General features: G+C 53.2%; 2 protein-coding genes across 4 annotated transcripts in view; both read left to right on the top strand.

Moving 5' to 3' along the window:
- CNKSR1 (connector enhancer of kinase suppressor of Ras 1) overlaps window positions 1-7455 on the top strand; it is a 9509-nt gene extending 2054 nt beyond the window's left edge. The window contains 18 exon segments of the mRNA XM_077775521.1: window positions 599-683; window positions 1100-1141; window positions 1222-1326; window positions 2115-2174; window positions 2276-2344; window positions 2647-2748; window positions 2833-2903; window positions 2983-3056; window positions 3206-3312; window positions 3390-3427; window positions 4253-4322; window positions 5193-5266; window positions 5418-5504; window positions 5796-5869; window positions 6025-6086; window positions 6169-6268; window positions 6364-6545; window positions 6802-7455. Coding sequence (XP_077631647.1) covers window positions 599-683; window positions 1100-1141; window positions 1222-1326; window positions 2115-2174; window positions 2276-2344; window positions 2647-2748; window positions 2833-2903; window positions 2983-3056; window positions 3206-3312; window positions 3390-3427; window positions 4253-4322; window positions 5193-5266; window positions 5418-5504; window positions 5796-5869; window positions 6025-6086; window positions 6169-6268; window positions 6364-6545; window positions 6802-7071 — 1672 coding nt within the window. The 3' untranslated portion in view covers window positions 7072-7455.
- Window positions 7456-8050: 595 nt separating this feature from the next.
- On the top strand, window positions 8051-21869 carry CATSPER4 (cation channel sperm associated 4). 3 transcript variants are annotated; one of them, XM_077775868.1, is made up of 11 exons: window positions 8051-8168; window positions 8293-8367; window positions 8799-8942; window positions 12413-12514; window positions 16783-16880; window positions 17038-17158; window positions 17369-17502; window positions 18749-18923; window positions 19890-20101; window positions 20444-20609; window positions 21396-21869. In XM_077775868.1, exons 1-11 carry the CDS (start codon window positions 8100-8102, stop codon window positions 21447-21449), a joined length of 1350 nt encoding a protein of 449 aa, XP_077631994.1. In that variant the 5' UTR covers window positions 8051-8099; the 3' UTR covers window positions 21450-21869. The 3 variants fall into 3 exon arrangements, with proteins under 3 accessions (XP_077631994.1, XP_077631996.1, XP_077631995.1); XM_077775870.1 differs by lacking the exon at window positions 21396-21869 and having other exon boundaries at window positions 19894-20101; window positions 20444-20493; XM_077775869.1 differs by lacking the exon at window positions 21396-21869 and having other exon boundaries at window positions 19894-20534.
- The last annotated feature ends 2578 nt before the right edge of the window (window positions 21870-24447 follow it).

Genomic DNA, 24447 nt, shown 5'->3' with positions numbered 1-24447 from the left:
AAGCGAAAGTCGGACGCTTAACCGACTAAGCCACCCAGGCGCCCCTAAGTTTATTTATTTTGAGAGAAACAGGGACAGTGCCAGTGGGGAAGGGACAGACAGAAGATCCCAAGTAGGCTCTGCGCGCTGCCAGCGCTGAGCCGATGTGGGGCTTGAATTCCCCAAACTNTTGAGAGAAAGACAGAGTGCAAGCGGGGGAGGAGCAGAGAGAGGGGAGACACAGAATCCGAAGCAGGCTCCAGGCTCTGAGCTGTGAGCACAGAGCCCACCATGGGACTCGAACTCACAAACCGTGAGATCATGACCCTAGCCAAAGACAGATGCTTAACTGACTGAGCCACCCAGGGGACCCCTGAAGTTATATCATTATTGATGTAATTGTGTGCCTAGAACAGGGCCTGGCATGTATTAGGCACTTGACAAATAAGTTCTGTGCTAAGCTCTTTAGTAGAGCTTGTCATCTCCTTCACCCCAGTCAAAACCCGTCAGAGCAGGTATTATCCCCAACTGAATAGTTGGCTCTGAGTGTTTCCATGACTTGACCGACTTGACCGGTCAGCACAGCCTCCTAACCGCCGCTCCATACTTCCCCCGTCAGGTACCTCTTCTCCCACTTAAACGACTTCTCGGCCTGCCAGAAGATTGGGGAGTTGTGCGCGGAGCTGGGCCAGGCCTTGCAGGAGGTAGAAGAACCAGGGGCCAGGCTTGGCCCAGCCTGTAGGGACCAAGTCAGGCTAGAGCTTTTTATAACCTGTGAATCAGCACCAGCTCGGCTGTGGGGGTTGGGAAAAGGCAGAGGCAGGAAGAAGGGAGGCCTAGGCACTGGGTAGGGGGCTCTGGGGGCCTGGGGTCTCCTAGCTGGCAGGGGCAGCTCAGGAAGTTTGCCTCTCAGGGGAGGGTGGAGTGGGGGAGGGCGTGTGTGGTGGCTTCTGGGGCTTGGCATCGGGGGACGAGACCTTGGAGCCAAAGCTCTAAGGCCCTGTGGTTCTGGGAGGAGGCCAGCACATGGGCAGGCAGGGAGGGACTGCGGGGAGGCCCATCCTGCCCTCTGAGAACGCGGTGCCCCCCGCTCAGAGAAGGCTGCCCTCTCTGCTTCCAGGACAGTCCAGCGGCTGAGAAGGAGAGCAAAGTCCTGAGCATCGTGAGTGTGCGGTTGAGCGGGAAGGAGGGGTGGCATCAGGATGGGAGCTCAGGCTGGACACCCTGCTCCCCGTCCCCCAGTGCAGCCACATGGTGGGGATCTGCCGCGCCATCCTGAGCTGCAGCCCCCAGGAGCTTCTGGAGCAGACGGCCGTGCTGGAGCGGGTGCCGCTGGACGATCCTTTGGTGAGCTCCGACCCCTCGGCGGCCTCGTCTGGGCCCTCAGGCTTGGTTCTAGCACCCCACAGAACCCTGTACGGCTGTGGCTGGAAGGCTTTCTCCATGCAACTGTTAAAAGGGCCCAGAGATGGGGCACCTGGGTGGCTCAGCCAGTTATGCGTCCGACCTCAGCTCAGGTCATGATCTCACGGTTCCGTGGGTTCAAGCCCCGCGTCGGGCTCTGTGCTGACAGCTCTGAGCCTGGAGCCTGCTTCGGATTCTGTGTCTCCCTCTCTGTCTGACCCTCCCCTGCTCACGCTGCCTCTCTCTCTCTCTCTCTCTCTCTCAGAAATACATAAAACATTAAAAAATAAAAAAAATTTAAAAAAAAAGGGCCCAGAGAGCTTTCCTGGGGACACATTGTCATTCAGTGCTCTCTCCAGTCCTGAGGGGCTCTAGCTGGTCAGCTGGTGACACGTTCCAGCCCTGGACGCAGACCTGGCAGGTTAGGGGACTGGGGAAAGGACGTGGACTTTGCTGCTTTAATCTTTGACTCGTTGGGAAAAGCAGAGGTGCCAGCCGTGCCCTTCCCTGCCCCGTCCCTGCGTGTCACTCCAGGAGGGCTATTAGTCCTGCCATTAGTCAGGAGGCCAGCTTCCCTCTGGCCCTTACTGGACGAGGAGGAGGCAGGGGCCCAAAGTGACACAGCGAGGTGGGCAGTGCCAGCCTGGGGCCAGCTGTCTCCCCAGAGCCCCCCCCGCCCAAGAATCCCAGTGCCCCCACACCCTGAGTGACTGCAGCCTCTGCTTCGGCAGGGGCTGGAGATCCACACCACCAGTAACGGCCTGCACTTCGTGTCCCGGGTGGGCACCCAGGTGAGAGTCCCACGCTCTTCCCAGCTGCCCTCTTACCCTCCAGCTGAGCCCGCTTCAGGCCCGCAGAAGGCACAGCCTATGAGCCCCACCCCCCATACCAGGTCCCTGCTGACTCCCGGCTGCAGATCCTGCCTGGAGACGAGATTGTCCAGGTCAACGAGCAGGTGGTGGTGAGTGAGGCGGTGAGGGACATGGCGGGAGGTGGAGGGGCTACTGAGCAGAGCCCAGGGCTGGTGGGTGGGGAGGGTCCCTTGGGGAGACCGGGGTTGTGGGAGCTGCCTTCCGTGAAGTGAGCCAGCTCCCACAGGTCAGAGTGGCCTTGGCAGACCCAAGGCGGAGGGGCTGATGGAGGCCTCCTGGGGGAGGAGTGGCAGGAGGCCAAGGGCGAGTGCTGTTGGCTTACCCCAGAGCCCCCTGGCCACCAGCTCCATCAGCCCAGGGTCCCTGCCCTGCCCCCTGCCCTGTCCCCCAGGTGGGCTGGCCCCATAAGAATGTAGTGCGGGAGCTGCTTCGAGAGCCAGCCGGGGTCAGCTTAGTGCTGAAGAAGGTCCCGGTACCGAAGACCCCTCCACAGGTACCTGTCCCTCAGCCCCACCCACAGACTGCTTTCAGACCCCCATCATCGTCAGCTCTGTCACCAGTTCTGCTTGTTCCCCAGACCCCTCCTCAGGCCCTGGGCTCCCCGCAGCTGCCGATCCCCTCGCTGGCTCTCACCCCACAGTCTCCCAGGTAATGGGCTCCGCGGCAGGCGCATTCTTGGGAGGGGAGCCACGGGCTCACTCATCTCATCTCCCCTTGCTCTCCCCAGGGCCCCATCCAAAGACGTCTTTGCCTTCGACCTGACTGCAAACCCAAGTCCTGGACCCAGCCCTGCCTGGACAGGTAGTCTCAAACTCCCACCAGGTGGTGGATGCCCCAGGCAAGGCGTGCGGGGGGCCTGGCTCTGATCCCCAGACCCCAACACCCTCACCCTGCTGCCCAGCTTGGGGCTCTGCTCACGGATGCTCCTCTCTGTCCTCCCTCCCTGACAGACTCTACCTCCCTTGACCCTGAATCCTTACCCACTTTCCCTGCACCCTCGGCCACCCTCCCAGCAGGGGTAGCAATGACTCGGGAACCCCCAGAACACCCTGACAAGGTAAGGTGAGGGCCCGGCAAGGAGGGGTGTGTGGCTTGGGCCCCAGACTCTTCTCTAACCCCTGGTGGTCTTTTCAGAGTCCTGTCCTGGGTCAGAAGAAATCAAAAGGTAAAAGGTGTACCTGACTGGGTGGGAGGCCCCCGATCTGAGCTCTTAGAAGGGTTTACAGTGCATGGCAAGGCCATCCTCCCATTTCCCACACAGCCTCTCATGAACAGCTCTTTCTGGGGTCAGACATACCCGTGTATCCAGCCTGAACCTCATACCTGCTCTGTGACTTCGGGCCAATGGCTCATCCTCTGATCTTCCATTTCCTCGTCTCTAAAAGGGGCAGAGTCAGGGGCGCCTGGGTGGCTCAGCGGTTGAGTGTCTGACTTCGGCTCAGGCCATGGTCTCGCGGTTCGTGAGTTCAGGCTCCGCATAAGGCTCACTGCTGTCAGCGCAGAGCTCACCTCAGATCCTCTGTCCCTCTGCCTCTGCCCCTCCCCCACTTGCACTCTCTCAAAAACAAATTAAAAAAAAAATAATTGATTGGGAAGAGTCAGCCCTACCTCAAGGAGACACTTGTAATATTTTGAGTGCAGAGTTTGGGTTCAGAAATAGCAGCTGGGAGGGGCAGCTGGGTGGCTCAGTCAGTTAAGCACCTGACTTCGGCTCAGGTCATGATCTCACGGTTCATGGATTTGAGTTCCACATCAGGCTCTGTGCTGCAGCTCAGAGCCTGCAGCCCATTTTGGATTCTGTGTCTCCCTCTCTCTCTGCCTCTCCCCCACTCATGCTCTGTCTCTTTCTGTCTCTCAAAACTGAATAAATATTTTTAAAAATTAAAAAAAAAATATATCAGTTAGGAATGCTGGTGGGGGGGTGGGCAGGGAGCAGGTTTGGGGGCTGGGATGCCTTGCTGCTCCCTGGTCACCCGGGCCGTGCTGTGCTGCTGCAGGCNCCCTCGCTGGCGCCGCTGCTGGTTCGTGCTCAAGAGACACACGCTCTACTGGTACCAGCAGCCCCAGGTGAGCGCCGCCCCCCACCCCAGCACAGGTCAGCGAGTGAGTCCGAGCTGTGGTTCTTGTCCTTATTCCACCATCCGCTTCGTGTGTGGTCACAGGCAGGCCACAGACCCCCGAGCCCTCTTGGTAAAACGAGGATCCTCTTTGGAGAGAAATGAGCAAATATGTGTAGCAAAGCAGTCTGGGAAAATGCAGAGAGAATCACGTTTATTCTGCCTACCTTTCCTTCCTATTCTCTTACTCTGTCCTAGCAATGGGCCATTTGTTCAACTGTTTATTCATTCAATAAACATTCTGGTGCCTACCATGTACCCAGCTCTAGGCTGGGTGCCAGGGACAGCCTAGCAGTGCCTGCTCCTCCAGGCTGGTGGGGGGAGGATGGACACACACTCGAGGACAGTTAAGGGGACACATGCCGCGATGAAGGAAAAGTCCAAGGATGGGGGAACAGCCCAGCAGCAGTGGACAGTCCAGCCTGAAGAGTGGAGAAGTGGATTTCTCAGTCCACCCTGAGAAACCAATGCCTGGGGGTTAGTCAGATGGAAAGTAGAAAAAACCAGGAAGGGAGAACCGTGTTTGCAAAGCTCAGGGGTATGAAGCAGCTTTCTGTGTGTCTAAGGACAGAGCAGATGTATAGGCAGTCTTGTCTTTGTAGCTGTTGCCCTGGATATCTTCGGTTTCCCCTTTCCTGGCTCAAAGGCACCCCTTGGTCATAACCCTGCCCCCACCCCGGATTCCTGCCCTGAGCTCTAGGCACCAGGAGATTTGTGGTTGGAACATACCCTCTCCCCTCGTCCACCCTCAGCACCTGACTGGGCCTCCAGGGTGTTGGGCCTTCAAGCTGACCCTCGTGCTGTGATTCCCCTCCCCCAGGATGAGAAGGCTGAGGGCCTCATTAATGTTTCCAACTACAGTCTGGAAAGTGGACAAGATCAGAAGAAAAAATAGTTAAGTCCTGGAGTGTGACAAGCTGGGGGGTGGGGCGAGAAGGGGAGAGGTGGGGAGAATTGGGGGCGGGCGGCAGCAGGAGCTGGGATTCACAGTCCAATTCTGGGTGGGCACGGCCAGGCTGACTGCGGCCCCTCTGTCCCCTGGCAGTGTGTTCCAGCTGACCCATGATGTGTACAAACCCTTCATTTTTGCTGCTGATACCCTGGAGNTCATCTATAAAATAGGTTAAAAAAAGTTACTTCCAGGGTGTCTAGGTGGCTCAGCTGGTTAAGTGTCCGACTTTTGATCGCAGCTCAGGTCTTGATCTCAGGGTGGTGAGTTCAAGCCCCACGTTGGACTCCACTCTGGGTATGGAGCCTGCTTAAAATAAAATAATAAAATAATAAAGTTTAATTTACTTTAAAAAATAATAAAATAAGAGTTCCTACCTCTCAGAAGTACTCTGAAGATTAAGGCAGAAGATGATATAGGTGAAAAGCCCATATAGTAAACGGCAACTCCTGAGACCCGTTTGCCCCTCCACAGGTGGGTACGCCATCTTATTACCTGCATTTCCAAGTACCAGTCTCCAGGCCGGGCCTCCCTGCCCCGAGAGGAAGGTGGGTGTCACAGACGTGGGTCTCACCAGGTCTCAGCTGAGCCTCTGTCTTTTTCTGGAATGGGGGCTGGGAAGTCTAATGGTCTAGCCCGCTTCTTGGCCTCCCCAAACCCTGTGAGGCTGAGTGGGCTCCCCAACTGCTCCTGTTCCCCCCAGACTGCTACAGTGAGACAGAAGCAGAAGACCCTGACGATGAGGCTGGGTCGCGCTCAGGCTCGGTGAGTAGGAGACTGGTGGGAGGCAAATGGCAGGCCACGGGGCTCAGGGTGATACCCTTTTCTCCTTCTGCCCTGGCCACAGCCTAGCCCAGCCCAAGCTTGGAGTCCACTCCACGGAGACACATTGCCTGCAGCCACCCCCGCGCAGGGTGGCCCCCGGACTTCCTTTGGCCCCCCACCAGGTGCTGTGCTGGGGCCGAGAGCTGGGATGGAGGGTGAGGGTGCGGGTGGTGGGGGCTGGGATGGGCACATGCTCATCTGTTCCCCCCTCCCACAGACAACAACGAAGGGGCACTGGAAGGAATGGTGTGGGGGCTGAGGCAGGGGGGCGTGTCCCTCCTGGGCCAGCCACAGCCTCTCACTCACGAACAATGGCGGAGCTCTTTTATGCGGCGCAACCGAGACCCCCAGCTCAATGAACGAGTGCACCGCGTGCGCGCGCTACAGAGCACACTCAAGGTCAGCTGGAGGGCACTGGGCATGGCGAAGGACTGGGCTCTGGGTTTTTGCCTCTGGGTCCTGGCCCTGAGCTCTGGGCTCAGCTGTGGACTGGCCAAGTTCTGGGTTCCCAGAGCCAGACTCCCAATTAAAGGTTCAGTGCTAGACCGGGCCAGGTGCTGGGTTCTAAGTACTGGACTCCAGAGTTAGCTCTGGGCTTGGGCTCTGCCCTTCCCCCTGGGTGATCATGACCCCTTAGCCCCCACTCTCCTCACAGGCAAAGATGCAGGAGCTGCAGGCCTTGGAGGAAGTGCTGGGCGACCCTGAGCTGACTGGAGAGAAGTTCCGGTGGTGGAAGGAGCGGCACCAGGAGCTCTACTCAGAAAGCCTGGGAGCCTGCGGCATGGTGCAGGCTGAAGGCCACTCCCCAGTCCTGATCTCTGACTCCAGAGAACAGTCTTCCCACCCCCTGCCATCTGACCCCGAGGAACAGTCACATCTTTGCTCCCTGGCCCCAGAGAGCAACCTCCAACCTCCTGACCTCTGACCCTGGCTAGTACCCTGGCTCCTGACCGCTGGCCTTGAGGACCACCTCAACCCCCAACCTCTGACACGCCCAGGACAGACCATCCCCTGGTTCTATTCAAGGTTGAAGGTAGCACTAGTCCATGTATCCCCCCAAGACGCCCCCTCTTTGCCTCAGCATCCACCATGTCCACTCCTCTGTCTGCTGAGTGGGCTAGGGTGAAGTGAGCTGTGCCATCCTCCCTTGCCAATGAAGGATTGAGAAGCTGGGCTAAAGAATTCTCTCCCCCTCTGACCTCTGGGGGCATAAGACTGCACTTCTCCTTCCCCTAAGCCACCCTGTATAGGTGTTCATTTTACACAAGAGACACTTTCAACAAAATAAAATCAGTTTATCTAAAATGAATCCACATGGGCCTTCGCCTTCCATATTAGAACCAGGAATCTGTCCTGGAGCCCCGTGTCTGCCAGGATGATGGGTCACTGATCCGTGACTGGTGAGGGCATCCACTCATGCCCATCTCTCCCCAACCCTTTGGAGACCAGAGGGTGCTCTCCTGCCCCATCCCCAGGGGCTCAAAGAGAAACAGAAACCAGCATTTCACTCTAGACGGAGAAACACATCTTGCATGGAAGGGCAGGGTGGGCAGCCCTGGGAACTGGGGTGATGGATGGTGTAGCCTACAGGGAGGAGTACAGAGTGAGGTTTACTCCAAAGAGGACCTTGGGGCCAAACCCTGCTCTTCTCTCCTCCCTGTCTCACCTCCAGCTCCGGACCCAGAGTAGGGACCTGTCCCTGTGTCTCCATCCAGGCCGTACAAGAGACCTGACCTGTTCCCATCAGCCTCTGACCTCTGACCCCAGCCCAGCCCCTTAGTCTCCCTGGCTTCCTCCTGGGGACCAGTGGGAGGAGCTTCTCTTGCTGTCAGAATTCCTTGGTGGAATGCAGACCAGCTGGAGGTCACAGAGTCCTCTATGATCTCACCACAAGGGGGAGCAAGGCCACTTGGAATGAAGTTTCTTTGATGGGTGGGAGGAGACTGAGCAGCTATGATGGATAACCGAAGGGCCTGGTGGCAGCAATGGACCGACACCAATATCAAACGTTTAAATGTCATGGTAGGTGGCCCCTGCCTTGGCCCACCCAAGCTGGGCATGCCAGCATGGGGTGGGGCACAGGAGCACCGCACTGGGTCCCCGAGGGCAGTGGCTGTACTGATGGGCCCTTTCCTCACCCTCGCAGAGGGGTGCTCACGAACCCTACGCCCGGCCGGAAGAGCAAGTGCTGATCAATCGCAGAGACATCACTAGTGCGAAGGTAAGGAGGGGGACTGGGCTGCAGCTGGCAGCGCCCCCCAACCCCCAGTCACCCTTCTGCAGCTGTGCCCAGGGGGCAACAGGCCACCAGAATAACTCCGCCCCTTCTATTTGCTAAACACCCTCCCCTGAGGACCCTCCCTAGCAGTGACCCCTGTGTTGACCCCCTAATGGTAGTTAGTGACCGCCTGGCGGTGCTCCCCAGGGAGAGACCACTGAAGTCTCCCTTGCGATGATCCCCCCAGCAGTTACCTCCTTTTAGTAGCCAGATGGGTAGTGACCCCTACACTGATGCCTCTGTTTCATGACCATCTCAGCAACTTCTCCCCTTAGAGTGCCCCCCCCAGGACCCCATTCACTGAGAACAAACGTCCAGGCAGAGGCCTCCCACAGTGTCACCTGCCTGAAGGAAGGTCCCCCACCCTCTCCCAGGATACCTGGGACATGCAGGAGTTCATCACTCGCATGTACATCAAGCAGCTGCTTCGTCACCCAGCCTTCCAGTTTCTGCTGGCCTTGCTGCTGGTGGTCAACGCCATCACCATTGCTCTGCGCACCAACTCCTTCCTTGGCCAGGTGGGACTCCAGCCTCACCTCTGCCCGCACTGATCTAATGGGGCAGGGGCCGGGCGAGGCACGTTTCTCTCAGGGCCCCAGGCTCCTCATCTGTTCATGGTGATTGGATTGAATGGTCTTCAAGGGCCTGTCTGCTCCGATGTTCCAGGGAACTAGAGATCAAGGAAGATCTCATGGTGGAGGGGGCCCAGGTATGAGGAAGGCATTGGATTTGTAGAGAAGAAGGGCAGGAGAAAAATGGTGTAAGCAGAGGCAGACAAATGAGTCCCTGCTGGGGAAGGGGATCCCATTATGTGTGTATTTGTTTAATTAATTTATTTATTTTTGAGAGAGAAAGAAAGCATGAATGAGGGAAGGGCAGTGAGAGAGAGAGAATCCTAAGCACTGATAGTGCAGAGCCCGATGCAGGGCTTGAACCCATGAACCGTGAGATCATTACCTGAGCCAAAGTTGGAGGCTTAACCGGCTGAGCCACCCAGGCACACCAAGGGTAACCCATTTTAATAAATGGTCACTAAGTGAGGATCACACTGTGCTGGGGTTCCAGACATGATCACAGCAGACCCCAATTCGGTCTCAGACTTAAGCACGTCGTTACAAATGCCTGAGTTGTCAAAGTGCATGGGGGCTCAGAGTAAGCATCCCTGTAGGGTCAGGGAAGCCTTCCTGGAGAAAAGGATGCTTCTGCTTGGAACGAAGAATGAGTAGGAGTTGACCAGGGAAAGACAGATGGGAAGGAATGTTTAGAGTGGGGAAAACAGCTTGTGAATGAGTTTTGTGTGTCCATCTGGAAGTCCAGTATGACTTTGGTCTTATCGGTGTTTTACTTTCTTTACAAGGCATATACATGAATTCTGCTATTTGAAATCAGTGTTTTAAAAACGTCCAGTGTGGTGCCAATGGTCATCAGCTAGCTGGTGTGGGGTCTTTAAGTTATCTTAAGGAGGATGGCCTCTATCCTATGTTGTTGGAAAGCCAGGGAAGGGTTGAAAGCACGGAAGTGACATAACCAGACATGTGTTTCAGAAAACACGCTGGCAGCTACAGTGTGGGCCACGGAAGGGAGGGTGCCAAGAATGGGAAAAGAGGGTCCAGGCAAGACCGTGTTGTGATGTTCAGTGAAAGATGGTGGGTCTTGAACTAGGGCAGTAGCTGTTGGCAAAAAAGGTCACGTGCATTTGAGGCTCTCTAGCAGATGAATCCATGGACCTCCCTGACTGCTTTTCTGTATGGCAAACACTTAGCGCTTATTACATGCCACCTTGTTTAACATACATCATCAACTCACACATGTAGAGAAAGGGAGAGCAAGAAGTTACACTTGGCTTGAGTAACTGTGTGGGGATGGTGCTGTTTGTTGGGACCGTGGGGACACAGGACAATGAGTGGGTTTGAGGAGGCTGCCGAAGTCAATTTGAATTGAGTAGCATTTAAGGCGCCCATGCAATCTACAGAGATGTCTAGTGAGAGGTTAGAGCTCAACTCTGAAATCCTGCCGAGAGCTCGGGGGTGAAGATTCCAAAGTGGATGGTTGCCAGACACTAAAGGAGTAGCTGAGATCGCCTGGGAAGAGCGTACCCGGTGAGAAGGGAAGAAGGCCAGGACAGAGCTCTGAGGAGAGCCTCCACCTGAAGGATGGAGAATGGAAGAGACAGCACGAAAGGAGACTGAGGAGGAGTGGCCAGGGGAATGGAGAGGACCCAGGAGAGTGTGCTGTCAAGAAGGGGGTCCAGGGCCAGAAGAGGCAAGAGAGGAGGCCAGAGAAGGATCATGGAGCTTCCCTTGGATTTAATGCCTGTGGCCTTGACAGGAGCTGCCTCCTACGTGGTAGAGGCAGACATCCAACAGCCAAGATGGCAGCATGAGTAGAACACAAGGCAGCCTCAACCCCTCAACGGATCGTGAAATCAGTTCAGACTGCAGATACCAGCATTTTGATACAGAATGAAGTAGAATGAAATAGAAATTGTACGTGTGCTTGCGCGAGAGAGGGTGGGGAAGGGGAAAGGAGGGAGGATGTGAAATATAAAATTCATCTCTTACTATGGGTCCCAGTCAAAAATGCTAAAAGTTCTGGTGTAGGATATGAAGGTCAGATCCTAGAAGCCTGGGAATACCAGACTGGTTTTGAACCTTGTCCTGCCAGCCATTGGGAGCCATAGCAGGCTTGTAGGTAGAGGAAGCAACTCTGATTTAGCCATAGATGCTCAGGACTTGGGGAAGGTAGGAGGACTATTTAGGAAGATCTTGCATCAAATAGTGCAGAGAGCTTATTGCCTCCAGGAGTCAGCGGGGTGGAGTTGAGGAGACAGAAAGTTCTTCCTTGTTATAGACAGACATCCCTGCCCCATGACTCCCTTTGGGAATTTGGAACAGCCAGGGAGCCCATAACCTTAACCTCCCATCTGGATGTAAGAAACTGCCCAGCCTCTCATTGGCCAGCAGATATGGGTGATGGCAAGGTTGTGGATACTAGGAGGCCTCCGCGTGTGGTAGTGAACCTTGAGGCACTGAGTCTGTTGGCCATGGAAGTGGAGAAAGGGAGGAGTCCAAGGAACTTTGGTAACTGCCAGGGTGGAGATGGGTCATAAACTATGGGAAGATTACAGCTTCATGGGAGATTGGGGAAAAATGAGTTGGATTTTTTAAAATGTTTATTCGTTTATGTTGAGAGAGCCTGAGAGCTGGGGAGGGCCAGAGGGAGAGAGAGAATACCAAGCAGGCTCCATGCTGTCAATGCAAAGCCCAATGCAGGGCTCGATCCCACGAACCATGAGATCATGACCTGAAACGAAATCAAGAGTAGGAGGCTTAACCGAATGAGCCATCCAGGCATCCCAGTGAGTTGAATTTTAAATAGAATTCAAGGTCATGGTCATCCATCCATCAGTCCATTCACCCAGGGAATTAGACACATGAGTGGGCCGGGGGGTGGGATGCATAGGAAGCTGGTCAGGCCTTGTCTGGGAGATTTGGGACCCGAAGCAGCCGGAGTGGTTGGGACAACCAGAGAAGGAAGGATGGGGCTTGGTGTCCTCTGTCCCAGCGGCCAGGGCTTTTCCTTCCAATCCTGGAGCCCGTTCCACCTCTCCCCACCTCCCTTTTCCAAGTATTCCCTACTCCAGAGGTTAGGACTAAAGGCTTATAGTCAGACAACAATCTTCATTGCTAACTGTCTGACCTCAGGCACCTCTCTGACTCCTCGTCTGTGAGATGGGAATAAAGCCCACTTTGGAGGACAATGGTGATGCTGACATGAATGACACACGTGGGGTCTTAGCACGTGCCTGGCATGTACGTGGACAATATGGACTAAAGGGAGCTGCAGAGTTGCTGAGATGAAGAGCAGCAGGATTCCGGGCCTGCCTCCCCCAAACCCCCACCCCGCAGACACCCCTGCTCCCAGGCCACACCCAGGCTCTGCTCCACTGACCTCTCCCCTCCTCTCTTTTTCTCTGTCTTTCATATAGAAACACTATGAGTTGTTCTCTACCATAGATGATATTGTGCTGACCATCCTTATCTGTGAGGTTCTCCTCGGCTGGTTAAATGGCTTCTGGATTTTCTGGAAGGTGAGATCCTGGGCCCTCCCTGCCATCACACCAACTCCTTAGGGACTGCACCCCACCCCTGGGCTTCTGGTCCTACAAGCTGAGGGTGTGTGTGTGTGTGTTTTGTGTTGTGTGAAGAGAGAGACCTACTACTTCTGAGATGTCTGTGATCGGGCAGAAAGTAATTTGTACTGGGGCACCTGGGCGGCGCAGTTAAGCATCTGACTCTTGATTTTGGCTCAGGTCATGATCTCACGGTTTGTGAGTTTGAGCCCCAGGTTGAGCCCCACATTGGGCTTCAGGCTGACCACATGGAGCCTGCCTGGGATTCTCTCTCTATCCCCCTCTCTCTGTCCCTCCCCTGTGAGCACTTGCGCAGACTCCTACAGTCAAGTCATTTCTGAAGTCAAGGGATTTATTTTGCCTTTGACCATGTTTGAGAAGAGGCTTTAAAACCTATTAGAGGGGTGCCTAGATAGCTCACTCAGTTAAGCGTCCAACTTCAGCTCAGGTCATGATCTCGTGGTTCATGAGTTCAAGCCCCACGTCGAGCTCTGTGCTGACAGCTCATAGCCTGGAGCTGCTTCAGATTCTGTGTCTCCCTCTCTCTCTCTGCCCCTCCTCCTCTCTCTCTCTCAAAAATAAACATTAAAAATTTAAAATAAATAAGTGAATAAAATTTTAAAAACCTTTTAGTGGCACCTGGCTGGCTCACACAGTGGAGCATGCGACCCTCGATCTCAGGGTTGTGAGTTCAAGCCCATGTTGGGTGTAGAGATTACTTAAAATATTTTTTTCAAGCATTAAAATAATTTTTTACCGTGTATTTCTGAGGGGGGGGGAACAGGGGAGGGGCAGAGACAGAAGGCAACACAGAATCCAAAGCAGGCTCCTGCGATCAGTACAGAACCCAGCATGGGGCTCGAGCTCACAAGCCACTAACGAGATCATGAGCTGAGCCAAAATCTGATGCTTAACCAACTGAGCCACCCAGGCGCCCCTATTTAAATGGTACCATTTAAATACCATTAACAGGACAACCAATTAGAATTCTAAGCTTTCCAGGGGCTAGAGGTTCAGAGAACATGGTATAGAACCCAGAACAACATTGCTGAAATCTGGGTGTCTTAAAGACTGCATTGTGCAGGGGCGCCTGGGTGGTTCAGTCAGTTAAACACCTGACTTTGGTTCAGGTCATGATCTCATGATTTGTGAGTTCGAGCCCCATGGCAGGCTCTGTACTGACAGCTCAGAGCCCAGAGCCTGCTTTGGATTCTGTGTCTTCCTCTCTGCCCCTCTCCTCACATTCTGTCTCTCTCAAAAAGAAATAAACATTAAAGAAAACAATTTTTAAAGACTTCCTTATGCAAATAACATGTGCAAAGATCTTCATTAACAGAAAATTGAATGGGATGGAGCACACTCTTGGTGTTTCCATACTTGAGGGGAGTCGGTACCGTGCTTTTTGTGAACGTTTCAATGTTCCACTTTATCAGAATTAGCCCTAGGAGGCAGGCAGACGTCTGTTCCATAAGAGAAAACATTTCCTCCTGTGTATCTTCTTGAGATTTTTTTTTCCCAGCAGCAGTTAGGAGGTCTGCACTTCTCTTAGCAATGCTTCTTTTTTAATTTTTATTTTTTTAAGTAAGCTCCACGCCCAGTGTGGGGCTTGAACTCCACAAATGACCTTAAGATCAAAAGTCACATACTCTATGGACTGAGCAGCCAGGAGCCCCAGGGGGCCTGCACTTTCAAGGCTAAGCCCCAGGCTTTCACTAGGACCAGGGAATCGAAGCAAGCTTGAGAATCTTGTGCTCCTCCCAACTACTCTGCTTGTCCCCTAAACCAGGTTTCTCAACCTCGGCACTATTGGCATTTTGGCCTGGGTGATCCTCTGTTGTGGGGGCTTGTCCTGCGCATTGGACAATGTTCTGAAACATTCCTGGCCTCTCCCCACTAGCACCTTCCTAGTTGTGACGACCAAGAATGTCCCCAGACATTGCCAAATGTCCCTTGGAGGAATCATCCCTGGCTGAGAACTAATGTCCTAAACCCTAACCCTCATCAGCAGCCGGGTTCCCAGGGCCACAAGCCAGGGTTTGTTAGAGACCGCTTCTGCCTCCTCCTCCCTCACCCCCTCCTTGTGGAATGGTTGTGGTGAAACACAGAGGCAAGGGGAGGGCAAGAGGAAATGCAAGAAAGAGTGGAAAGTCTGTAAATTAATATCTCAAAATATGACCCCGCCATGGAGGAATCCCCGAAGTTTTGTCCCCAGCTCTTCCTTTTCTTCTACTCTCGTGGGTTCCTTTGTCCTCCTTACCCCCACAGTCTATGAATCACTATTTCACCACCTTAAATCTTTCTCCAATGTCTTGCTGCCTCTATCTTTGCTACCCCTTGCTAGCTCTTTCTTGCTTGGTCTTCTCCCACTAGGATGTTGCTTTAGCTTCCTATGTTACCAACCCCCCTCTCCCCCCATCAAAGTAATCTCCCCAAGGCACATGCCAAAGTATCCTTAAAATCCTGCAGTGGCTCCCTATTGTTTACAGGATCAGGTCGAAAGGTTTTATAGTGCCTAAGGCCTTCCACAATGTGGCCCTTGCTTGCTTCTGCAGCCTCATCGTTCCTGCCTTGCCCTCGATGGTCCAGCTACCAGACTGCTTGCAGCTGCAGAACCCAACACATACCCGCACGCGCATGCGCATGCACATGCGCACACTGCGGCTTCTCGCTTCCGTGCCTCTGTCCAAGCTGACCTCTCGTCTATGAAAGCTCCCTGCCACTTTATTCATTTGCTCTACTCCTGCTTACCGCTTAAGACTCATTCGATAGCTTCTCTTCCGGGAAGTCCTCCCGCCTCTCCCAGGCCAGGTTAGGTGTTACTGTGTGTCTCCCTGATTCTTAATCTCTCTCCCATGGAGTTTCAGTTTACTATCTGTCTTCCTGGAAATTGTGTGCCCTACAGGGCAGAAATCCTCCTGTAGCCTCAGGATATGGTGCAGGGTCCGGCATATAGTTGGACCTTAATAATGGCTGGCTAGAGAGCTGGATCAGTGGCTAGACAGGCTTGCATCTCCTTGGGTATGTGTAGGCACAGGCACACCAAATGTAGGATTCCAGGAGGGCTTGTGTTCACTGGACTGCCCAATAAATTAAACAACTTTTTCTTCCGTTAAAAAAAAAAGTTTTATTTTTTAATATTTAATGCAGGTACAGATGGGTCGAAAATATATTGAGAGGCACAGAAAGAATTCTTCCTTCCACTCCCTCCCTTCATCCCTTCCCCTCCACCCCAGGTAATCTTTTGTATTTATAATCTCTTGTTTATCAGGGTGTATTTTGCAATCATAAGCTAATATGTGTATATTTTAGTCTTCCTTTGCCTTTGTTCTCCCTCCCCTTGCGCTTTGCTTTTGTCACTTAATGGATCCTGGCAACCTTTCCGTATCAGTGTATGGAGAACTTTCTCATTCGTCGTTTTTGCTACACAGTACTCCATTGAATAAATGCTCCATGGTTTATTCAATCATTGTCTCATTGCTGGACCCTTTAGTTGTTTTCAACTTTACACAGATGTCATTTTGTATTTGAACCAGAGTTTTGGAGGGTCAGATTTTAGAAGTGGGATCACTGGCTAAAAGGTAAATGCATCTACTGTTTGTTAGATAAATTCCCCTCTTGAGTGGCTGCGCTTGAACTTTGCCTACATGCGAGGTTCCTTCCTCGGTCCCCTCCTCAGTCCCCACTCCTCTGACTTTGTGCCTTACTGGACAAAGGGCTTGTAAAAATGTCCTGTCTCTCCCTCACTCTTGTACAGTGAGTGCTAGTTTACTTCTGAACTGGCTGTGGAAGCAGTGTTCTTTAATGTTTTTTATCAGTATTTATCTTTATTGTGTCATTAATTGTAGTGTGTGTCATCCAAAGCCTGGAACATCCAAACACTCTCCTGTCACCTAACTGTAGGGCAGGGCCATTTTCAGCAGTGCGCTAGCCCAGGTGGGTGCTCAGCCTAGGAACTAGCTGTGTACACGTGAGTGTCTCCACTGTGTGTCTCTGAGCCTGCACTTGGCTGTAGACACACATACGAGACAGTGAGTGCATGTGTGTTTTGTGGCACATTTGGGGATTCATATAAGTAACAGCACTGGATGGCAGATGGCTGGCCCCGCTCTGAGAGGAGCATTGAGCCCCCCATCCTTGGGGTGGTGGGAGGGCAGACCCAGGATGTCTCCATGGGCTGGGCCTGATAGACGCCACTGGGGCTGGCCCACCCCCCACCCCCCACCCAGGACGGCTGGAACATCCTCAACTTCCTTATCATCTTTATCTTGCTCCTGGGGTTCTTCATTAATGAACTCGATGTCATCTCTATCACCTATACCCTCAGGTGAGCTGGGAACTCTGGGGAGAAGAAGGGGAAGTGTCTGGATCCCGGGAAAGAGATGGGGTGGGGATCAGTTCTGCCAGTCTGGGCAGGTCAGGGGGCAGGGGGGAGGTGGGGCCTGGGAAGGGCCGAGGGGCACCCCTGAGAGGCTGTGCCACAGGGCGCTTCGTCTGGTGCACGTGTGCATGGCGGTGGAGCCTCTTGCCCGGATCATTCGTGTCATCCTGCAGTCGGTGCCTGACATGGCCAATATCATGGCCCTCATCCTCTTCTTCATGCTGGTCAGTGCCCCTCCCTCCCCTCAGCTGCTCCCCTTCCCTGAACTGGGCCCCCAGGTCATTGGGGATTCAGGGGTGTCTGGAGAAGAGGAGAGGCCTATGGGCCTGACTCCCTGTCATTCCCTTGACAGTGTTCATTTGCATGGCATGTGCATGGCCTGTCTGCAAGGTCCTTGGGTCAAGCCCAGGCATCTTCTCTGGTTTCTCTCGCAGGTGTTCTCTGTGTTCGGGGTCACTCTCTTTGGTGCATTTGTGCCCACGCATTTCCAGAACATGCAGGTTGCCCTGTACACCCTCTTCATCTGCATCACCCAAGATGGCTGGGTGGACATCTACAGGGACTTTCAGTGAGTGCCCGTGGGGCTTCCGGGCCCTCAACCCAGTGGGGCAAGGCAGTGGGGGTGGAGTTCTAAAGCTGGGGATGAGGGTGTGTCCAGCAAGAGGAGGTGCCTGGAACTTCCAGCTGGGGAAAGGGAGACCCCTGGGACCGGAGCCTCTGGGTTTGTGGTCTGCTGGAAGCCTTGTTCCCCTTGAAATTCCACCTATTCAAAGTCCTACTGCAGGCCTGTTCATGATGCTAAACAACCGGGTAGGCCTTGAGGAAGAGAGCAGCTCTGTGATTTCAGGACAGCCTCCCAGCCCCCATCCGAGCCTACCACACTGCCTGGACTCCTGGGAACTCAGAGCCTCATTTCATTCATTCTTACACCTGCTGCCCAAGGTCATTTTAGGCCATAGATGGCCACCAAGTTCTGTTCTTTTCCATCAAGTCTAAACACTATTTGTTTCCAGTCCACTCTAGGAAGTGGGTCCTCCTGACTGATTTCTTTTGATCTCTTGTGAGACTAGAAGCACAGTGGGTAAAGGGCTTCTGTGGGCACTACCCATGACGATGTAGGTCGTGTGAAAATCATAGGTGTGCAATAAAGGTAGCCTGGAGGCTGGGCTTTGTTTCTTTGCTCCGTCACTCTAGCCACGCAACCTTGGACAAGTGACTTCATCTCTCTCTTCCAAGCCTCAGTTTCTTCACCTGCTGATTGGGAATTACCATAATTAACTGTATCTGAATTGCTGTAAGGATCAACAGAGAAAATCTATATAAGTCTCTTAGCATAGAGCCTGGCACAGAGTGTATATATAAGTGTGTGTGTGTGTGTGTGTGTGTGTGTGTGTGTGTGTGTATGGAAAGAGAGAGGAAGAAAAACCTATTCGTTAGGAAAATGTTTTGTAGGAGATTCATAACAATATATTAATAGTAGATGGGCTTTTTCCCCCCTGTATATCTTCCTTCTGATTCTTCTATTATGAGTGAATTATTTTTTAAAATAAGAAAAACATGAATAATGAGTATAGTCAATAGATTAAATTTGATAATGCCAATGTCCACATCCCCTTAGAGGGCTGGCTTGAGGTCCTGTGTGCTCAGCAAAGAGCAGCTACTATGACAGTCAGGAGCAGCCAATAGGTCTGCACAGCAGCAGTGAGGTAGCAGAAGACCCAGTAGGCCTTGAGATAATGTCTCCATGTCATAGATGGGGAAATCGAGGCTCAAAGAGGCAGGGAGGTGATGGGGCCCCTGTCTGCCATCTCCAGGATGGAGACAAGAGAGTACGCAATGGAGATCGGGGGTGCTATCTACTTTGCCATCTTCATCACCATCGGTGCCTTCATTGGCATCAACCTGTTGGTCGTTGTGGTGACCACCAACCTGGAGCAAATGATGAAGGCAGGCGAGCATGGGCAACTGCATCAGATAACCTTCAGTGAGGTGAGTGGGATGGGGAGGGCAGAAGGGAGGAGGAGGTGAATGTATGAGTACTGACTTGAGTGTGTGTGTGTGCGTGTGTGTGTGTGTGCGCACGCGTGCACACACTTCCACACTCAAGGGCCTCCAGAAAGTCAAGTCTGAGGCCTGGAGGCAGCATCCCCTACCTGAGTGCCATCAGAGGGGTATGGGTTTCCTAGATTTCTAATGCTCATTTATTTATTTTGAGAGAGAGAGAGAGAACACAAGAGGGGAGAGACAGAGAGAAGTAGAGAAAGGATCCCAAGCAGGCTCCATACTGCCAGTGCAGAGCCCCATGTGGGGCTTAAACCCATGAACCATGAGATCAAGACCAGAGCTGAAGTCAGACACTTAACTGACTGAGCCACTCAGGTGCCCCCTAGATGCCTTACTTCTATGGCAACTCAAAACTGAGTGGCTGGGTGACCTTTGGGCAGGTAGCCAATTTAACCCTCAATTTCTTCTGCAAAATGGGAATATTAATAGTTCTTTTCTCATAGGACTATTATGAGAAGCATGTAGAGAAATGAACAGCAGTTGGCACACACGTAGACCTCATTGGTAGCTACAGCGCTACTCATTCAGGGGTAGAACTTCCAAAAGGCTGGTTGGGGTGGAGGGTGGAGTACTTCCAAAGTGTTGAGGGGTGTGGGCTGTGACTTGAGAGTAGCAGGGCTTTAGAAGTTTGCCAGGTAAGATTTCTCAGGAGCGAAACTGGGTGCTAAGTTTCAAAAAGGGGTAAGAATTTTCAAAGAGGTGGGAGAAGGCTTACGCATTTGAAATTTAGCTCCCACCAGCAGCGTGGGGAGACTGAGATCTGTTGGAGCTGAATGAGGGGCATCAGAACCCTGATGTCCTAGGAGACGCATCCTCCCTGAAGCCAAGCAGGAAGGCCTGGGGGAGGGGTACCAGCTGAGCCCTGCCCCTTCCCCATTTCCCCCTTCCCAGACAGGCAAGGAGGAGGAGATTGAGAGTAACTACCTGCCACTGGTGCACTGTGAGGTCGCCCGTTTGGAGATGTCGGGTTTCCCCCAGGAGCCACTTACGGGGGGCAACCTGTCTAACCTCTCAGAAAACACCTGTGACAACTTTTGCCTGGTGCTCGAGGCAATACAGGAGAACTTGATGCAGTACAAGGAGATCCGAGATGAGCTCAACATGTAGGGCGGGTACTGGGGGTACCCCGAGTCTCGTGAGTCCGGGCTGAGCAGAGCTTCAGATTCTCCTGGCCTCACAGCCATCACCATTTTATAACACGGACCCTGGGACCCAGAGAGGTTTAAATGACCTGACTGGGGTCTGCGGGTGGAGGAGCTGGAACTCCCCAGACTACCCTGTTTTTCCATCCCACGCAAGTGCACAGCTTGGCCTGTATCTCCATAGGAGTGAGGGGGGAGGGCAGAGCGGGGTGGATGCCAGGGAAGAGATGGGGCTGCCCCCCCTTTCTCCTTCCCCTCCAAGCTCCCTCAGCCCTCTGAAAGTATTCACCCCTCCTTCCCCAGGATAGTAGAGGAGGTGCGCTCCATCCGCTTCAACCAGGAGCAGGAGGAGGAGCTGATGCACAAGCACTTGTCCCTGAGCCTGTCGGTGGCGAGTGGGTCCTCCCTGGACATCTGTGACATGACTCGCCAGCAAGACTTGATCACTGCGCTTGTCAACAGGGAAAAGGTGCATGTGGCTTCCCTCTCTTACCCAATAAGTGCTTGCCCGCAACCCCACCCAGCTCAGCCTCTGCCCATTAAGTCAAACTTTCTATTTCAAGACCTAGGCCACCTCCTAGACTTGCACCCTCCTGCTGATTGGTTAGGTTCCACCCTTTCCTCCTCAGAGAACTTCTGCCGACTCCCTTCAGGCTCCTCCCACCGAGCCACTTATGTCTTTAAGACCTTCAAACTTACCCCTTCTCAGAGTGGCTTGAGCCAGCTCAGTTTCTGCTTAGTGGCAGATACCTAGGCCCACTGGGGGCAGAGGGTCTCCTGGGTTCTCTCTAGGGTGCTAAGAACAGCCTTCTCCTGGGGCACCGGGGAGGCTTAGTCAGTTGAGTGTCTGACTCTTGATTTTGGCTCAGGTCATGATCCCAGGGCTGTGGGATTGAGCCCTGTGTTGTGCTGTGGTTGAACCCAGAGCCTGCTTAAGATTCTCTCTCTCCCTCTGCCCCTCTACCCCTGCTCGTGCTCTCTTTCTCTCTCTCTCAAAAAAGAAAGGCACGCACCCACGTAATTTCTTTTCTCCACTTCCCATACCACCTGACTGGGCTAGAATGACCTGGAGCCTTGTGAATGTCCACAGCCTGGGCTCCCAAGCTCAGAGTGGATACTAGGCAGCTAGAGTCAACCATATGAAGGACTTCCCTGGGAGGCCTGGCGGGGTAGCCTCTGAAGCTAGAGGAGAGGAGTAAGGCAGTGTTTGCCATGGGAAGGTGAGGGATCGACAAGAAGACCCCTTGGTTTGCAGGTTCAGGAATCCACCACAAACATACTCCTTAACAAACACAAGACCAGCCGCTGAGAGGCAGGACGGGAGCCAAGGGACTTGCGCGCGCACACCCAGCTGCTGCATCTTCCTGCATCTCTAGTGTGACTTGGCACAGCCTGGTCTGAGCCCATCCTCTCCCTTACACTTAGGCAGATGCCTGGGGCTGTGAAGGGGGTGGCATCTCAGGGCTTGTGCCTGTGAGCCCCAGGTCCAGAGGAACTCAGATGGACAAGGATGCTGGATAAGAGAGGGAGCCCTACAGCAAGGAAGAGCACCAAGCAGGGGTGCTAGCCAAGGCAGCCAGGGTTTGTCCTAAGGGTGGGCATCCCTGGTCCCCTGCATTAGGCCAGAGCTAGATGGGGCCTAAGGGGGCCTAAGCACCAAGAGGAGAAAGGTGAGGCCAGTGGGGCCAGGCATCTGTGTATTGACAATAAAGTTTTGCGTTGGGATCAATATATCTGACTGGTGGCTCTCCAACCCCCTTGGGGCAATCTTGCCCCAAGTCTGCCGGGCAAGACAGATCATGCCCTTCAAAAGCCCGTTTGTCTGATGGTAGAGTTACTGACAGCCCTCTAGAGCTTCCAGTCTAATGGGAGAGAGAATCTGCACCCTGAAAATTTGTGACTTAATGGTAAGGATATAATCTGTGCCCTTAGTGTTCTAATTTTTCTCTGATTGGGGGTGGGGTGGGGTCCTTATGGTTGGGAGCCTCAGTCTGATGAAGGAGACAGACCTACCCGCCCCCCACCCCCATACTGAACGTAGAGAAGACTGGTCCTCATTCTGGAGAGCTCTAGTCTGTTGAGGTCACCGCTGATCAAGTCATACAGGTACAAGCAGTTCTATCCTGGGACAATGGAGAGTGACTGGCAAAGCATGGGTCCCGGCAGCCTTTTCAGAGGAGAGGAGCACTGAAGCTTGCTGGAAGATAGCAGGAGGAGTTTGTGGGTCCAGTGAATGAAGACTAGTGGGGAACCTAGGACCTATGAGGTCTCCTTGGGACCTTCACACTAAGGACCATGGAGAGCTGCACCAAATTCCTGAGCTGGGTAACGCAGAGTCTGAGAAAGCTGTGGAAATCATGGGCAATAGGAAGAACTGCCTTGGAGGACTGGATTCTCATCCTTGGGTGAGTCACTGGGCCTTCTTTTTCCCACCTGTGCAGCGGGGCGAGGGTGACATTGCTCTCCAGCTCTAAAATCAAATGGCCAGCTTTTAGCTCAGGTGTTGGAAGACCCATAAGGTCATCCATGTCCCTGAGACTCAGATTCCCTTGTGTTGGTTTGGGGGAGGGGAGAAGCCCGGAAGGCCAAGAGTTCTGCCCAGCTGTTCAACCAAGGCTGACAATTTGCCAGTTGGAATGGGAGTCCCCAGAGGCCCACTGATTGCATCTAATGGGAAAGTTCACCCTCCATCCCCTTCTGGTCTGCATTGGTTCCAGCCCCGTAAAGCCCTCTGGGGCCAGCTGGGAAGGAGTCTGGACAGTGGGGGATGGGGTGGTATACTCAGCAGGCAGATGAGAGAGGCCAGCAGTGCCAGCAGTGCCTCACTGTCTTGGAGCTGCTGTCTGTTCCCCTGTTCAAGCCGAGACTCCTTCTCGGTGCTCTCCAGAACCATCAACCAGCAGAGCCATGGGCATCCAGTGGCGTTTGCTGCTACGCTCTTTACTGGGGGTGGAGCCCTCAGACTTCCTGGTGAGTACCCACATATACCCTTTCTATCTACCCTCCTCTGGGGGGCTCTCATAGCCCCTCTTCTGGCTGGCGAGAGAAAGGAAGAAGGTGACAAAAGAAGAGACAGAAGGTAGTGTCTCCAGGAAAATCTTATAATGTGAGCCCAGCCATCACCAGCCCCAGCCCTAAATTGTCTGAAAGGCATGAAGCACCAATGAGTTTGGAGGCAGGAGCATGACAGGATAACCTTCAAGGGACTTCTGGCTTTGCTCGTCCATCATCTTCCAGGATGCTGTCTTCGTCTACTCCCTCCATCTTGTCTGTCATCCCAGCTGTGTCTCCCTTGCTGTCTCTCCTTCCCATCTGGGCCTGGCCAGTAGCTTAGGGTTTCAGCAAACTAGTTGCCTCCAAGATGGCCCAGATCTGGTGCACCCAAGGTCTTGGACCCCTGCCGCCATCCGCTGCCCTCCTCCAACAAAGAACAACTGCCACCTCCAATGCCTCACTGAGCCTGAGGTAGGAGCAGAGCCCTGGACTCGGAGCTCCTAGGACAGTATGGGGGTAGATATTGGAAGGGGGCAGGAGAGCGCATGTCTCATCGTCCCCACGAGTCCATAGCTTTTACCAGGGAGAAGTATCCTTGGCAAAGCACCCAGGAAGCAGATCCAATCTTGGCGAGAGGAGCAGAAGGGGACAATCACTACCAATAGTAGGTTCGATTTATTGAGCACCTACTGTATGCTAAGCACTGTGCTAAGTGCTTTACAGGTATTATCTCATTTAACCCTCATGACCGTCAGTGACTATTATCATCCCTGTTGCAGAGTTGAGGAAACGGAGACTCATGGACATGAAGTGTTTGTCCCCTTTCAGAGACAAGTCTACACTCCACTGCCTCTCAAAAAAAATGCTGTGGTCAGGAAACCTCAGTATCATGAAGTTGGCAGCTCTTACTAAGTAGCACACTTCCAAACAAAATCCCAACAGGATTTTTGTAGAACTCGATAAGGAGAGTCTAAAATATACAGAAGAACCAAAGACAAACAAGAGCCGAGATCATCTTGAAGAGCAAGATGGGAGACTCTACCAGATCCTGAGATTTACATTAAAGTAAGGTAACATGGTGTTGGTACAGTGATAGACAAGCAAACCAATGGAATGACGGAGCATGGACGTTGGGCAGGATACATAATGACAGATAATGTGACAAATCACTGGGGAAAGGATGGACTTTTTCATACGGCAGCAGGAACAACTGGTTAACCACATACGGGAAAAACATAAAGTCAGATCCAATGGAAACATCTCTCCCTGTGAGTAAAACCTTGAGACCCCTGTGGCAAGACTTCTCTTCATTA

Source organism: Crocuta crocuta, unplaced genomic scaffold (genome assembly GCF_008692635.1).
Source record: "Crocuta crocuta isolate KB4526 unplaced genomic scaffold, BGI_CrCroc_1.0 scaffold127, whole genome shotgun sequence".
In the NCBI taxonomy this organism is placed as follows: domain Eukaryota; kingdom Metazoa; phylum Chordata; class Mammalia; order Carnivora; family Hyaenidae; genus Crocuta; species Crocuta crocuta.
The sequence above is the reverse complement of the archived record's forward strand: the minus strand, read 5'-3'. Positions and strand labels throughout refer to the sequence as shown.